Here is a 17,222-nt window from a genome sequence, read left to right as displayed (position 1 = left end):
CTGTAAAAACAGTGGACATTTACATTCAGGGTGAGCCTTCCTGGTTGGCAACACTTCACATGTGTTGTCGCATATCGTGGGAATCCCCATGTGACTCCACAGAGAAAGGACCCTTGGAAGCTTATGCATGGTTTCCTCCAGACTCCACTTCATTTGCACCTTTTCCCTTTGCTGATTTTACCCTCTGTCCTTTTGCTGTAATAAGCCATAACAATGAGTATGACAACTTCTAGGTCCTCTGAATCCTTTTAGCAAATCATTGAGCCTGAGGGTATTCCCGGGGACCCCCGACACAAGATCTCATCCAACCCCATAACTTCAAATCCCAGTGACAAGCCCTGCTCTATCTAGACTTTTATGAACGTTTACCTGCTTGACTCTCCAACCGATCCTTGACATGTCAAGTAAAATTCTTGATTTCCCCTCTCTATCCCAAATTTGCTCCTCCCCCATTGTTCCTTCAGAAAGTGGTCTGCCAGCCATCCAGTTGCTCTGGCCAGAAACCTGGGGGTCATCCTTGACTCCTCTTTACCTTTAGCAAATCTCATTCTCACATCTCCATCCTTGAGTCCCTCAGGATTCTAAGCATCTCACGTCTACGCCTCCCCAGGTGCCTCATTCCCATGCTTCATTCTATGTTTTTTCTTGTCATCTCTTAATAGCTCCTTGTTCCTTATCCTCTACCACGATTTGAAAAGACACTGCTCATCTGACCCGTGCATACATCCCATGCTCTACTCCGGCTGACTCAGACTCACACTTCTCCCTTGGTTGCTGTGTCCATCAGTAGTCTTTGCCCATGTTTGGGATGCAGCGAATACTATGGCATCCCCTGCTTCTGGGTATCAGAACTTGGCCCTCTAATTCTAGGCTGCTTTTGCCTTGTTTCTATTGCTTTTAAAGAAACATGAGTCAAAAGCTTAAGATTTGGTGGGATCTAGGGTCCAGAGCCCGAAAAACACATTGAAATAGAATGTCACCAGGTTTACAAAGAGAATGGCTGGAATATAATATGTACGCAATAAATGTCATTGAATGTATGATTAAGCATGGCTTCTCTAGGATTTCTGGGGAAAAGATCTCTGCTTCTGTTAGATGAAGGGGTTGATTTGGCAGTACGTGTTGTGTTCTGGATTCACAAGCACCTATTACACAAAGAGAAAAGGTAAGTTCCATTTCTAGGTGGGTTTTCCTGGGCTACTTGCTGTAGGAACCCAAACTTTCTGGCATTCTCCTTCCTCATTCTTGAAAATTCTGAATGTCTTCCTCCTTTCTCATTGTATGTCAGTCATGCTGGCACCTCTCCATTCCTGGAATGGTGCATGCTTCCCCACTGTGGAGGACAGACTCTAAGGTGACCCCCATTATACTCACCTTCTGGTATTCATGCCCTTACGTAATCTTCCCCTTGAAGGCAAGACCTGTGACTTGCATCTACCCATTGGAATACAGCAAAGGTGACAGGATGTACATGCTTACATGTATGTGATTCTGTTCTATAAGAGCATGACATGTGTCATGGCTTTGAAGAAGCAAGATGCAATGTTGTGAGCTGCCTACGGAGAGGGCTACTTGGCAAAGTGCAGCCTCCAGCTGACAGCCAGTAAGAAACTGAGGCCCTCTTTATGACAGCCTGCAAGGAACTGAATGCTTCCAATAACCATATGAGCTTGGATGTGGATCCTTCCCCAGTCAAGCCTCAGATGAGACCTGAGACTTCGCCAACACCTTTATTTCAGCCTTGCAGAAGACCCATCTAAGCAGTGCCTAGACTCCTGACCCCGGAAACTGTGATATAATAAATGTGTGTTATTTTAAGCCACTAAGTCTGTGGTAATCTGTTATACAGCAACAGATAACAAAGACATTCACTTCAGGTCCTTTTCACCTGATGCCCCTCGACTCAGAATGTTCTACTCCAGACGCTTTGCATTGTTTGCTCCTTCTCATCCCTTCAGAATGTAGCAGACACTGAGGGGGCTGACCTGACACTCTTCCCCATATCTTCTCCCTTGCCTGCTTCTATTGAAGAGACTGGGAAGGATAACATCTCATTTTCTCAGCCTTCCTTGCAAGAATAAATACCATGTGACAGCATTCTGACCCAAGGAGATACAAGAGGAAGTGCACTGGGTGAGATTTCCAGGAAGAGCTTTTGTTCTACTGATAAAAGGAAACAAATGCGACTCCTTTCCCCAGACCCTGATGAAGAGAGGGACCTAGAAGGCTATGTTTGTACCAGTTCACAGCTAATCGGAGAGCTGACAACTGTCAGCACAATCCATCCAACGGCTGGAGTAAGTGTGCTTCTCCTCTGAAAAATGTGAACCTAGAAAACTTTAAGTAGTAGTAGAGGATGTTGTCATATATAATCTGAAGTTATAGAGGAGTAGTGACCAGGAAGCTTGCATAGGAATTAAATCTGGACCAAAGACAATGGAACAAATTCATTGATCAGCAAAAATGAGCAACCATAAGAGAGAGAAACTTCCTGATTCCAGTCCCCATGAGGCCCACAAGTAATTTCTGACATTGAATTATCTGAGATTCCCCACTGTTCTCTCAATTAATCCACACTTTAATTAATCCGAACTACTTTCAAGGGGTTTGTCTTTCTTATTTAAAAAAACCCTAAGACATATAGACATTCACATCTTTTGACAATGGTTCATCTGACAGGTAATGGAGCAGAATGGAATGTGATACAACAGAGTGAGATGGATTAAAGAGGAATGAACAAGAAATAGAAGGGTGGGGGTGGATTGGGAGTTTGGGATTAGCTGATGCAAACTATTATATATATGTATAACTGAAGCACTTTGCTGTACACCAGAAACTAACACAACATTGTAAATCAACTATACTTCAGTAGGATAATTTTTTCTAAAAAGTAGAAATAGAAGGGAAGAGAGTGCAATGAAAGGAAATATAAAACAGTGAAACAGAACTGAATGGAAAGGGAAGGGATGAGGAAGGGGAAATGAAAAGATGAGAAAGAAGGAAATGGAAAGAAAATGAAGTGAATGGAAAAGAAATATACAGAATGAGAAGAAATGGAACGTGGTGGGATGAGACAAAAGCCAATCAAATGGAAATGCAAAATGGAAATAAGTAGGGTACTGACTAGAAAGGAGTGGAATAGTAGGAAATAGAATGAATGGAGTGGATTAAATATGTGGCTGGAAAGAACAGGAATGAAATGGGACGGGAAGGGAAAGAATGGAAATGAAATAGAGTGATGGTATGGAAATGGAAAGTGATAGGAATAAAATAGACAGTAATGGAATGTGGAAGAAATGAATGGGGTGGGATTACAAGGAAAAAATAGAAATGAATAAAATGTAATAGGGAGGAGTGGGATGGAATGGCATTGAGTGGGGTGGGTGGGAAGTGATGACAAGGAATGGAATGGGAAGAAATAAGAGGAATAAAAGAAATGAAAAGGAAATAAGAGGAATTTTATGGAAAGACATGGAGTGGGGAGGAGTGGAGTGGAATGGAATGGAAAAATAAAACTAACTGGAATGGAGAGGAAATAGCTGGAATTGAGAAGGAAATGAAGTTAAATGGATAGAAAGGAAATGGATGGAGTGAAAATAAATATAATGGAAATGTGGGATGGAGTAAAATGCAGTGGATTGGAAGGGAATGGAAGGAAATGAACCAGAAAGTGATAGGATGGAAATGGGTGGAATGGGATTGAAAAGATTTTTGAAAGGAAATCTCTTGATAGTTTATCCTACAGATTCTTTAGCAAGAAGGAAAAAGCAGATTAGCGGCAGCTCTCCAACTGTCCAAAGACTCAGTGTGGCATAAAAGTACCTCATATTTTGACTCTGTTTTCTTTTGGTAGAGTTGGGACCAAGGGATGCAACGCAAGCTTGGGCGATGGCTTCCTGGAGCCACGAGAATAGTCCCCATGGATTGTGGAAGGTGATTCCTTCTTGAAGTGAACAAAGAGATCAGTTAGGGACCACAGGTACCGTTTGCCGTAGAATCACAGCAACTGGAAAGTGCTAACTTTCACCCTTCAGAGATCCAGAGACAAAGAGATTTGACCCGGTTCTTACAAAGGATCAGAAGCAGAAATAGGTTTAGGACCCAGGGCCCTACCCCTGGCCCAGAACTCTTCCTTCTCACCTGGCTACCTCTGCAATCTCTCCTCCAAAACTTAGTTTGCACCCCATCACTTGTTAGGTCAGTGCCACTTCATTTGCAATCTGATTCCAAGCACTGGAAGTGGGGGCAGCACAGTATAGGAACCAGAGTCCTAGAATCTGACCCAGCTCCCTGTGAGGCTTTGAGCCACTTTCACCTCATTCCTGGCCCTGCAATGTTCAGTGAAGGATCTAGACAAGATGACTTCTCAGACTTGTCAAATATAACATTCTCAGACTGTATTCCCTTGTGGCTTCCTTAATAACATCAAGCTGGGCCAACCTACCTCATAGAACTGCTCTGGAGGGTCTAGTGGCAGCATCTGGGGGAAAAGAAAGTAGTGACGAGGTCGTGGGGCTCGGGATAAAGGCCACCCCTGGAAGTTCTTGGAAATAGCTTAGGCCTCAGAGGCAGTTACATCCCTTCTGATTCCCAGAGTGGGTCCAGGTTAGGCATTGTCATGTTGAAGAGAAAGAAGACAAGGAGAAGAGATGAAAAAGCCGTGGAAGGTCTTGAGCTCCCCAGAGAAAGCAGAGGAGGAGATGCAGAGAGACCCAAACTGCCACTGGGCATCCTCAAGGGCATATGCCTGAACCCCACCCAACCCCAAGACGTAGGACTGTAACAGCCCTACTGGGCTGGGAAAGGGCCCGACAGTCGGGGGAACAGAAGGGGTCCCTCTGGAGCATTACCCACCTTTTTGACTTGGATTTGGCCTTGAGTGTCGGGTACATTGGCATACATAGGCATGCACCAGTCTAGGGAAAGTGAATGCCAGCCCAGGGCTGGAGTTAGGAAGAGATAGGAGGGAAGGGGCAATTTGCCCAGGTCACTTCTATGCCCAGGAAGGATGTGGCAGAAACCTTCCTTCCTTTCTCCCCAGGACTCCCCATCTCATCTCCAGTGATCTTAACCCAGGAATGTCCTGGAAATCAAGTTCTGGGTTAGATAAGCCTGTTTGATGACACAGATGAGGACAGAAGTCTAAGACTTAGCCCCAGTTGTACCAGGGTCCTCTTTAGCCTGGGTTTATCGTATATCCTCCCTGGTCTTGGTTTTCTTCTCTGTAAAACTGAGCTGAATTGGAGAGTCTCCAGGGGACGTCCACTTCATGAGCCCAGCATACCAGAATCGTAGGCCAGACATGACAAAGATGTTTCATTTTGCCTTTGGTCAATTCCCATCCATTAGCAGAGGGTGACAGAGGCACTGTGTTGACATGGACTTTGAGACTGGTTTTGAGTATAGCGGGGAGGAGTACTGTGATTGATTCTCTCAGTTTATAGCACTCAATTAACAAAGTTTTCTGAGAGTGGGGAAGAAAAGGATGGCAGCACGTTGCCGTATTTGTGTTATGGCTGTTGGAACCAATCTCATCCATTTTCCAGATGGGGACCCGGAGACTCTAAGAGTACAGGGCTTGCCCATGATGTCAGAGTGACTTGGGGGTAAGCTGGGGGCAGAGGCCTGGGCTCTCTGCACCAGCCTCTTCTCCAGACCTCACTGCTGCCCTGGGCATCAGCTATGGAGTCACTTACTGCGACCGGGCTCCGCAAGGTGATGCTCTTCAGGGGTGGGTGTCGTGACCTCATAGATGGGTTCCTCTGTTGTTCTCCTTGAGGGCCTGAAAACCCAAGACCCTCGTTCTTCTGTGCCTCTAGTCCTTGCCCATCTGCACAGGCTCCACCTATATCCCCATGTACATTTTGGGCAATGTGCCAAACCTTCTCAATTCCCCACGTGCCATGGATGCCGCTCATCACCAAGGTCAGCAACACTTCTGCCAGTCAGGTCCCCTGTGGGCCACACCCCCTATCCCATTCCCAGGTTTACCCTTTGGCATTTCTGATGCAGAGGAAACAGCCCAGCCCTGTGGCCAGAGCAATGACAGCCTGGATCCTGATGATAATGCCAGCGATGGCCCCTTCAGAGAGGGATGACCCAGAACCTGGGCAAGGAGAGAGAATCAGGACCTGGGCATGACACACCCTCATCCCTGTCCCCAGCCCCATTCCCAAGTTTGTGGCTTTATCTCCACTTGATAATTTGATGAGCACTTGTTTTCCAGCCATCGGGAAGCTGAAGTTTGTGGTAGTAATAGAATCATTTCTGGAGTCAAACAGCCTAAGTTCACATCTCAGCTGTGTGACTTTGGCCATGTCATGCTACTTAGCCACTCCGTGTGTCCACTGGCTCTTCTGTAAAGAGAGATAATATGAAGCCTATTCTATATGGTTGCTGAAAAGATTAAACGTATATGTATTCATGTTCAGTATATGCAATGTTTAGTATGTTCAATGTAGGTGAAGTATTTACACCTACAGTGATCAGTCAATGTTGGTGTGACGATGTTACTAACTAGGATGATGGATTAATACGGCCTTCGGGGCTTCCCTGGTGGCGCAGTGGTTGAGAGTCCGCCTGCCGATGCAGGGGACACGGGTTTGTGCCCCGGTCCGGGAGGATCCCACGTGCCGCGGAGCGGCTGGGCCCGTGAGCCATGGCCGCTGAGCCTGCGCGTCCGGAGCCTGTGCTCCGCAACGGGAGAGGCCACAGCAGTGAGAGGCCCACGTACCGTAAAAAAAATATATATATATATGTATATATATATGGCCTTCAGAGAGACAAAAGAGCTTTGGCAACCAGAGACCTGGCTTTCCCCCGAGTGAGTCACCTTTGACTCTCTGGGGCCCTGTGGACACAGACAAAAGTAACTACTCTTCCTGAGTCTCATTTTCTCATCTGCAAAGTGGGGGAAATGGTACCTACTGCATAAGGATGTTGCAAAGATGAAATGAGATCATGAATGTTCATGCCTGGCACCCAGTGATTGATTAATAAATGGCAGTTGTTATCATGAACATTGGCCTACTGTTTACCCATCCCACTTTTGCCCAGAACCTTTCTCAAAGGAGCGAAGGAGCCACAGGAATTAAAAAGGCAGCCACACGAGGGTCAGGGGTATGAGGAAAAGATTCTGCTTTGGATGGGCAGGAGGGGGCTTCCTAGATGTCTTAGGAGTTCTTTGTTTTATTCTCTGAGTATCCATTTCTTTAAATGTTAAACAAGCATAGTAATCTGTAACCCTACAGGCTTTTGAGAAGATTAAATGAGATCACATGTAAAAGTACCAGCACAGTGCCCAACACTTAGGAGGCGCTTTATAAAAGGCAACGACGATGATGATAGAAGCTGCCATCTACCAAGCTCTAAGCTCCAAGAGCCCTTCATACATGATCTAATTCAAACCCTACAACATCCCTCTGAGCATCAAACAAACTCACTGCTTCCTCCTTTGAGCCTCTGTTTCTCATCCATCAAATGGTCTTAACAAGACCAGAGCGTTGTTCTGAAGACTGAATGAGGTAATTTGGAAAGCTGTATGGGGTCCTCTACTTTGCAGACAACTAAGAACACTGCTCTTGTGGGAATTCCCCTGGCGGTCCAGTGGTTAGGACTCCTCGCTCCCACTGCAGGGGCCCGGGTTCGATCCCTGGTCGTGGAACTAAGATCCTGCGGCCAAAACAACAACAGTAACACTGCTCTTGAGATGGCCAGCCGGTTTTTAAAACCCTAGTGATGGGGCTTTAGTCTCTAAGTCTCAATCTCTTCTGAACGGTGGAAATACCAACAGGCCTGCCTCATAGCTGACTGGCAAGGAGTACCCAAGAAATGTTTGCTGATAATACATATGGAAAGGCTTGCTTCAGGGTGTGACACAGGCTCGATAAAGAATAGTTTTATTTAGCAAACACAATATGCCAGGCACTGCCATAAGAACTTTACAAATGTTAATTAATCTTCAACAGCGCTTTGATGTAAACACAACTATTATGTTTGTTTTACAGACAAGGAATCAGAGGCCCAGAGAGGTTAAGTAGCATGCCCAAGGTCACACAGCATTGGAGTCAGGATGTGAACAGCGACTGGCGAGCAGCGACACTATGTTGTCCTCTCAAGAACTCAAGGCAGGACTTCCCTGGTGGCGCAGTGGTTAAGAATCCGCCTGCCAACGCAGGGGACACGGGTTCGAGCCCTGGTCTGGGAAGATCCCACATGCCGCGGAGCAACTAAGCCCATTGCCACAACTACTGAAGCCCGTGCTCCTCAACAAGAGAAACCACCGCAATGAGAAGCCCGCGCACCACAATGAAGAGCAGCCTCTGCTCACCGCAACTAGAGAAAGCCCGCGTGCAGCAATGAAGACCCAACACAGCCAAAAATAAAAATAAATTTATTAAAAAAAAAAAAACTCAAGGCAGAAATACAGGGGCTCTTTGCCAGTCACACCCAGGTTGTTATTAATATAATTCCTGACCCCACCTGTCAGCTCACTCCTTCTCTCATTGGCAATCTCCCTGACTCACTGTACTTCTAAACAATTCTGAAAGGTAGGCATCATAAACCCCATTTACAGATAGGAAAACTGAGGCTCAGAGCAGCCTGGAGAGTTTGCCAGGGCACACAGGTAGGAAGTAGAGGTTCTAGAGCCTGAGTGTTAGCACTCAGGACTCAACAGCTCCGGATTAGGAACCTGCCCTTGCAGGACAGTCATTGCCACACCCCAGCCCACGGTAAGGGAAGATCAGATTGCTGAGGCCAGCATCAGGAAAAGTCACCTGGACCCAAGGAGAAGATGTACCTGAAAGACTCACCTATCACTCTGACCAGGACTGAGGCAGAGCGGGCCAGGTGTGTGAGAGAGTTAAAAGCTGTGCAGCTGTAAATCCCTTGGTGTTCCCAAGTCAGGGCCTCGATGACCAGCTGTTCCCCCGTACAGACACTCGTGGAAGGTTCAAGGGTCCAGTGAAACTCAGCATCCGGCTGGGATTCAGCCCGACACTGCAGGGTCAGGCTGGAGTTGAGCTCCGCCTTGATGGTGTTGACCACCTTGGACGCCGACCCCCTGGTGATGTCCACTCGATCAGGGCCATCTGTGTGCAGATCCAAATGCTATGCACCCATCCTCCACTGGCGAGATGTCCTATTTCACCCCATTCAATTCCACATTGGAAGTTCTGCCTTTTTTTTTTTTTTCCTTCTCAATTCTAACTAAGGGAATTCCAGGCTGTAACCTGGAAAACAAGGGCTCTTCAACTGCTGTTGAAAGGAATCTCAGCAAGAGAAGAAGAAGAAAATGCTCCCCTTTCCTCCTTAGCTGCCGAGCAAACAGACTGTATTCCACAACATGGAGGGGGGAAAAATTCAAAACAAACGAAATTAAAATCAAAAACGAAAACCTCTGCCATTGCAAAAGTGAATTCTAACAAAGGAGCCTCATAAGACATCCAGGCTTCAGAAATTGTTGCTGTGTCCTGTGTATGTAGCCCCTAACTTCCAAAATGTTTACAATTCTGATGGAATCTCTTAATAACAAACAGCCCGGTGACAATATCTAAATTTACATCTCCATGTATTCACAAAGGTAGAGATGCCTGTGGATTTTCTTTGTTAAGCCAGAAGGGGACCAATGGTACTTGGCTCTCCTCCCATAGACATGAAGGAAACAAAGGAAATGGCTGTTGGATTTCTCATGCAAAACCAAGAGTTTGAGTCTTGTCTTATTGAAATGAATGTGAACTACTGGAAAGAAGGATGCAAAGAGGTTCTAGTTGGGGCATTCCAGGAGATGAGGAAAATCTTGCCCTTGTCCCTAAATATCCTTTGAATCTGTTCATTTCTCTCCATCCTAACCCCATGGCCATCAGGATCCCTCATTTGCCCCCATCCTGGTGTCCCCATCCTGGTCTCAAATCCTGCACACAGCAGCTACAGATGTCTTCCTAAGTACAAACTTGACACTAACCCTCCCCTGCCCAGAACTGTCCATGGCTCCCTAGGGTCCTTGGGACAAAGCCCACGGCTGATGAACTCATTCACAAGGTCCCTGTAGACCCCTCCAGTCCCACCACTCACCTCTCCACACCTCCCACTTTCAATCCTTGAATAAGATCCTAATTGGATAGGGCGGGTGGGAGGGAGGGAGACACAAGAGGGAAGAGATATGGGGATATATGTATAGCTGATCCACTTTGTTATAAAGCAGAAACGAACTCACCATTGTAAAGCAATTATACTCCAAGAAAGATGTTTTCAAAAAAAAATAAAAAAGATCCTACTTGGATATTCCATTGCATCAGAGGCATCGCATACTCTCTTCCTTCTCTGGAATACTCTTCTCCTGAGTCTGCTCTACCTAGCTAACTTACGTGTCCTTCGGGTCTCGCGGTAGACACCACCTCTCATGGTGAGTCTTCCCACATCCCCCAGACTGGGTGGGGGCTCCCTTTGGGTTCCCCAAATCTCTGGTCCCATGGCAGGACCTATCACACTGTATTTTCTTTGTCTGATTATTGATCTCCCAATCCTGAGTAGGCTGTGAGCTCTGAAAGTCACAGCTAACATCAAGTGCCTTACTTGCTGCTCAGCATACAGAGAGAACAAAGTAGACATTTTTGGTTTCATGACCAGAGTTGGAAAGAAAGAGGAGAGAGCAAGAAAGGAAGGGAGGGGACTTCCATGGTGGTCCCGTGGTAAAGAATTCGCCTTGCAATGCCAGTTCCATCCCTGATGGGGGAACTAGGACCCCACGCGCCACAACTACCGAACTCACGTGCCTCAACTAGAGAGCCCACATGCTGCAACTACAGAGCCCACGCGCCCTGGAGCCTGTGCACCACGCACCACAACTAGAGAGAGAAAACCCGCACAACACAACTAGAGAGAGGCCTGCGAGCCACAAGGAAAGATCCCACATGCTGCAACTAAGACCCGATACGCCCCCCCCCGCCGCAAAAAAAAAGGAAGGAAGGGAAAGCAATGTATTTAAGCCATGTCTCTATCCCCCTGCTGTGTAATGTGCACATTAACACACATGTCAGAGGAATTCAAGGAGGCCCAGGTGACCAGAGAGGTCAAGTATGGGAACAGAAGAAGCTGGGAGAGTGGGGTAGACCACACAGGGTGGTGTGTGGTCTGCCCCACTCTCTCTCCCTGCAGAGACCTCTTCTCCCCCAGTCTTCTCGAGCTCAGTTCATGGCTTCTTCATCCTTTGAGCAGCTCAGGCAAAAAAACCTTTGGAGTCATTCTTGACCACTCCTTTCCTCTCTTGCTTCAGGTCAATGAGCAGCAGATCCTGTGAGTTTGATATATAAAATATATTCACGGCTGACTTCTCATCACCCACAGTTGCCACTGGCTCAGCCCCATCATCTCTTGATGGATGACTGTGGCCACCACGGGAGGGTGCCTCACAGACCTCCAATGGTAAGAGTGTGATTGACCAAGAGCCCAGCTGCTGTACCCCCAGATTCACTCCCAGGCCTTTCCTGGGCTGCACCCTGCCAGTACCTGAGTGTGTTGAGGAAACTAAGGCAGACCCCTTCCTGCGAGACGGGCACCCCGAGAGTCTTGATGATGTTCCTTAGACTACATGGCAGTCCACACACTCCCATCCAACCCTCTCTCCCTTTCTTCCTCACTCGGAGTCAGGCTTAGATCTCAGTCTGATGGCCCTCCCAGCCTTTTTAGGTTCCCTCCCTACAGGAGCATTCCCTTAATAAAATCCTTGCACGTATAATCTCATTTTGAGATCTGTCTCCATGGACCCAGACAAACACAACTCTTTCTACTATCACCTCGTCCCTCTCCCCTGCTTCCAGCCCCTAGACAAGGGCCAGAGAGACCCTGTGCAAACCCAAGTCTAATCCTATCTCTCCTCTGCTCAGAGCCTTCTGTGGCTCCTAGTGTCCTCACCATGGCCCACAGGACCTGTGTGGTCTACCCCACTCTCCCAGCTTCTTCTGTTCCCACACTTGACCTCTCTGGTCACCTGGGCCTCCTTGAATTCCTCTGACATGCCAAGCACAGTCCCATCTCACGTGCTGTTCCCTCCCCTGGAACTCACTTCCCTTGGCTAGCTGCACGGCTCACTCCCAGCCTCCTCCTGCAGAAACACCCCCTCCTCTGGGAAGCCTCCCCTGACCACCCCAGCTAGGACTGCAACACCTCCCCAATGTCCCAGCCTTGCCTGCCTTTCGTGCCGCCTCTAGTGCCATCTGACACACCAGGAAATCTCCCTTGCTTAGCTGTTTATGGTCTGTCTCCCCCACTAGAACGTAAGCTCCATGAGGGTTGTCTTGTCCAGTGCCCAGACATGCCTGGCACAGAACAGGTATTCAATAATTATGGAATGAGTGGCTGGAAGGAAGAACTTAAGCAGGGGAGGGAGAAGGGAGGAGAAGAAGGTCCAGGCTCGGGGCGACTCACAGCTGATGTTCAACTTGAGGGGGTCACTCCATACCCGGCTGCTCCAGTTCCAGACCTCACACTCATAGGGCCTTGTGTCATTGCACTGAAGGCCATGGATGACCAGGGTCCTGTTGTCAGCTGACAGCACCAGGTGCTTGCTGGGCAGAAGGAGCTGGCCCCGCAGGAACCACTGGACTGCAGCTCCCTTAGGGGTGGCCTGGCAGGTCAGGGCCACCAGCTGGTTCAGAGGCAAGACGCAAGGCTTGGTCAGCCTTTCTGGAAACACATAGAGAGACAGGATGGGGTCCAGGGTCCCTTTGTCAGTCTCCCACCCATATGGGGCCCGCAGAATTTTCCAGGGATGTGTGTATATGTTGTGGGTGCTGTGTGTGTATATATGTGTTTTGCATATGACTGTATTGTGTGGGTGGTACATCTAAGTCTTTTGTGTATGAGTGTGTGTTGTGTGACAATTATGTGAATGTGTCATGGGTTTTGTGTGTGTGGAGAGTGTGTGGTATGTGGACGTGTTTTGTGTGTGAGTGTGTGCTTTGTGTCTATTTATATGTGTGTGTTGTGTGTATATGTTTTGTGACTGTGGTAGGGTCTGTGGTAAATGTATATATTGTACTGTGTGCATATATGCTTTGTGTATCACTGAATTGTGTGTGTGGTACAGCTATGCATTGTGTGTGTGTTCTGTGTCATTGTGCATGTGTTGATGGTGTTGAATGTATGGCATGTGGGGTGTTTTCTGTGTTGTACATGAGGATGTCGAGTGTCTATGATGTGTGTGTGTGTGCGTCTATTGTGTGCATATTATATTTTGTGTGTATGTGTTTTACGGGAGAATATGTTGTGTGTCTGTGGTATTGTTTGCTCCATATGTGATATACGTGTCTGTGTTTTGTGTGTGAGCATTGTGTATGTATATGTGTGAGTGCATGGTATGTACATGTTGTGGGTTTGTGTGTATGGTATGTGTATGCGTTGTGTGTCTGTGATGTGTTATGTACTGTGTGTTTCATGTATTGTGTGTGTCTGTTGGGTACGTGTTATATGTATCTTGTGTGAGTCTGTGTATTCTGTGCTTTTGTATGTTGTGTGTGAGTTGTATGTGTCTGTGGTGCACATGTGTGAGCGTGCTATGCGTGTGTGATTGGTTTGGTTTTTTTGGCCGCACTGTGCAGCATGCGGGACCTTAGTTCCCCGACCAGGGATCGAACCTGTGCCCCCTGCAGTGGAAGCGCGGCGTCTTAACCACGAGACCGCCAGGGAAGTCCCCTGCATGTGTGATTGTTATTTGTGTGTGTGTCCCTATGTGTGTATGGGGTCTGTGAGTGTTGTGTTAGTGTTTGTATGTATAGAGAATCGCCTCCCCCACTTCTAGAGAATCAAGTGACAGACGCCCCACAGAGAGCCTACAAGGCCTTGTAGAGGATGTGTCAAGCCAGGACCCAGGTCCTTGCCTGTGGCTAGAGCCACGATCTGCCACCAGCCACATGGGAAGTCCCCACTCCACTGGGTCCTCCTCAAACTCTCGGATATTGGTGTAGCTCTGATTCTCAGAGAAACAAAGGAGAGAAATATAGGGAAAAGAGACTCACCAAGGATGTGGAATTTAAGAGTAGCCTTGTGGGACAGCTGGGTGGCACTGTTGGACACCAAGCAGCTGTACGTGCCCTCGTGTTCCCTGGACACGGCATAGATGGTAAATGTGCTTGCGGTGAGAAATGAGCTCGTGATGGGCTTGGAGTCATTGGGGAAAAACCATAAATAGGCAGTGGGTGGGTGAGACTGAATTTCTACCGAGAAGGTCACATTGCTGCCCTCTATCACCTCAACTGCCTCCCCGTTGGGTACACCGGACTCCACCTTGATTTTGACGGGGTCAGGACCATCTGGGAGGACAAGAACAATTGTAGCAGTAATAACAGCGTCAGTGACAGCTCTCTTAGGGGGAAGTAGACAGTCAATAACATTAATTTTTCTCTTCTCCCCACTCAAGCTCTAGAAACATTACAAAGAAGATGCAAGAGTCTGACAGTGATGACATGTCAGCTTCATCCCTGGGTAAAGCGGGATTGGAAGAAATATCTAAAACATGCCAGCAAATGCTCTTTCCTCACCACTACCTAGGCAATATTTTGGATCAAACAGCCGAAGGTTAAGGAGCTCAGTTTTAGGTATGTCAAGTTGGACATTCCCAGGAGAATCCAAGCAGAGACATCAAACAGTTATACGTCTGGAGTTAAAGCGTGGACAAGTCCGCATTCGGATGGTACTTAAAGCTGCGAGACTGGGGACTCCCCTGGTGGCCAGTGGTTGGGAATCCGCCTGCCAATGCGGGAGACACGGGTTCCAGCCCTGGTCGGGAAGATCCCACATGCTAAGGAGCAGCTAAGCCCGTGCGTCACTATTGAGCCCGTGCGCTGCAACTGCTAAAGCCTGCACGCCTAGAGCCCATGCTCCGTAACAGGAGAAGCCACCGCAGTGAGAAGCCCGCGCACCGCAACAGAGTAGCCCCCACTCGCTGCAACTAGAGAAAGCCCGCGTGCAGCAACAAAGACCCAACACAGCCATAAATTATTTAAATAAATAAATAAACAATAAAGCTGCCAGACTGAATGAGATCACCAAGGAAGTGGGTGCTGGGGAGGGGCTGGGAGAATGGAAAGGGACTCACAGTTCACAACCAGGAAGGTGGGGTCACGGCTCATGACATGGAGGACACCTCAAACTTCACATTGGTAAGTCCCGGTGTCTTCCCGCTGGACAGGGAAGATGGTGAGGGTCTTGCCATCTGTGGACAGCTGCATGCACTCATGGAACACCAGGGGCTGATTGTTGGAGACCCAGTGGATGGTAATGTTGACATCTTTGGGGTCACAGTAGAAGGTCACATTTCCCCTGTGCTCTATGGCTGTGCCCTGGCTGATTGAAATGGTGGGCTTGGCCAGCGATTCTACAGAGGAAGAAACAGAGAGAGGGAAACAAGAGTCAGAGACACAGATAAAGGAAGACCAAGCAAGATATAGTCACAGAGGGCCCCAGAGAAACAGGGGTGGGTTGGAATTGCATGCAGACACCCTGGAGCTCCATGACTGGGCTCAAATGCTGGATCTACTTCTCATTCTAGGTGTGATCTTGAGCCACTCACTTCCCCTCTCCAAGGCCCATTAAATGGGATGGTACAAATCAAATGGAGGGTCTGGGATATGACAGTGGGTCATGCAAAGAAATCAAGCTTGTAACACGGATGACAGCCAGGTCCCCCAACCCACTTCTTAGCCAACCTTCCCCACCCACAGCCATGATAGCCACAGCCCACATCTTTACCACGCCCCACCCCCAGCTTCGACACAAATGATCGGACCAGTTGTTGCTGAGTGAGTGAGTGAGCCAATCAGGTGTGTCATGTTGGGGCTTTGGGCACGGAACCCTGATGGGCGCTTGAGGTGTGGAGACAGAGATCAGAATGACAGCCTTGTTTTCTGTGCCCTGAATCTACCATGAGTCTAGGGTGACCAAGGGGTCCCAAATATAGACGGAACAACACCCTTCTCACTTTGGGTGACTTCAAGCAGGTTGGCATCAGGGGTGAGCTGGGCTGCAGTTGGCAGGCTCCACACGGTCAAAAGTGAGGCTGGAGGGGAAAGAGGAGGCATTCAGGGAGGAAGAGGTGTGTTGGGGGTGCCCAGTTACGGTCTTCCTAAGTGGAGGGAGGTCTGAGGTCATGGATGGGGCCCTCCACCCCTAGAGGCTTGACTTCTACCCATTACTTATTGGCCGCGTGACTTGTGGCATGTTTTCATCTTCTCTGAGCCTCAATTTCCCCATCTGTAAAATAGGAATAATATCGTCTGCCTCCTAGGATTGTTGTGGGTGGTAATGAACACTGTGAAGCTTTAACTGGGTCTCCTGGGGGTTACTGTGCTCTCTCCAACGGTGCCCACTCCGTGGAAGATGCATGGTCAGCCTCCCGCTTCCACAGGGAGGTAAACAAATGCTCAGATTGGTGAAGTAACTTTCCAAGACCAGATAGTAAGTGTCAAAAGCTAACTGGAACCTGGCCTGCCAGACCTTAAAGACTGCGCTCTCAATACCGTGCAATTCCCCTGGTCCAGGGATGGGCACAGAGCCAACCCCTGATAAAGGGGAACTTCTTTTATTATCTTTGATGGGAGAAATTAACCTTTCGTACTTCCTCATACTTGCCCTCAGGCAGAGATCTCCCTTGCACAGGGGAAGGAAAGGGAACAAGGTAGTAGGAGCTTCCAGTTTTCCATGTGGCCATTTTGCACACAGTTTTGTGGAAACTTAAAGACTGTGGGCATAGATGGGGAGCCTCAACCCCAGCAGCCATGCCCATGCGCAGCTGACCTTGACATTCCCCCCTTGCCCTAACCATCAGCCCAATTAACAGAGGCTGGCAGCTATGCCCTTCTCTACCCCTCAAATGACCCCAGTTTAGCCCAAGCACTGCCCCATCCCCTGCTCAGTCAGGTTAAGGGCATGGGCTCTTAGTATATTTGGGAGCAAATATGGACTCTGCTGCTTACTTTCTCTATTATCATGGGCAAGGGGCTTTCTCTTTGTGAGCCTCAGTTTCTTCAACTGCGAAATGGGGAGAATAGTAGAACTTAGTTTATCAGGTTATTGTGAGGTCTGATATCAGATATGACAGTTCAGAGTAAGTGTCAGTCACTATTATTAGTACTGTTGTTTGTTTGTTTGTTTATTCGCTGCACTGTACGGCATGCAGGATCTTGGTTTCCCAACCAGGGATCAAACCCAAGCCCCCTGCAGTGGAA

General features: G+C 48.0%; 1 protein-coding gene across 1 annotated transcript; it reads right to left on the bottom strand.

The window, feature by feature from the left end:
- Positions 1 to 983: 983 nt before the first annotated feature.
- CEACAM20 (CEA cell adhesion molecule 20) lies at positions 984 to 16,349 on the bottom strand. The gene is given in 14 exon segments (XM_089902758.1): positions 984 to 1,145; positions 3,823 to 3,844; positions 3,846 to 3,964; positions 4,445 to 4,480; positions 4,855 to 4,916; positions 5,697 to 5,782; positions 5,992 to 6,106; positions 8,814 to 9,092; positions 12,427 to 12,684; positions 14,016 to 14,309; positions 15,095 to 15,373; positions 15,977 to 16,063; positions 16,066 to 16,102; positions 16,105 to 16,349. Coding segments are annotated over 14 exon segments (1,770 nt in total). The 5' UTR covers positions 16,147 to 16,349; the 3' UTR covers positions 984 to 1,091.
- Positions 16,350 to 17,222: the final 873 nt, after the last annotated feature.

Source organism: Delphinapterus leucas, chromosome 20 (assembly GCF_059928025.1).
Source record: "Delphinapterus leucas isolate spDelLeu-1000000601 "Yukka" chromosome 20, BTC_Dleu_Yukka2, whole genome shotgun sequence".
Classification (NCBI taxonomy): Eukaryota; Metazoa; Chordata; class Mammalia; order Artiodactyla; family Monodontidae; genus Delphinapterus; species Delphinapterus leucas.
Note: the sequence above shows the minus strand (reverse complement) of the source record. Positions and strands in the feature narration are given on the sequence as shown.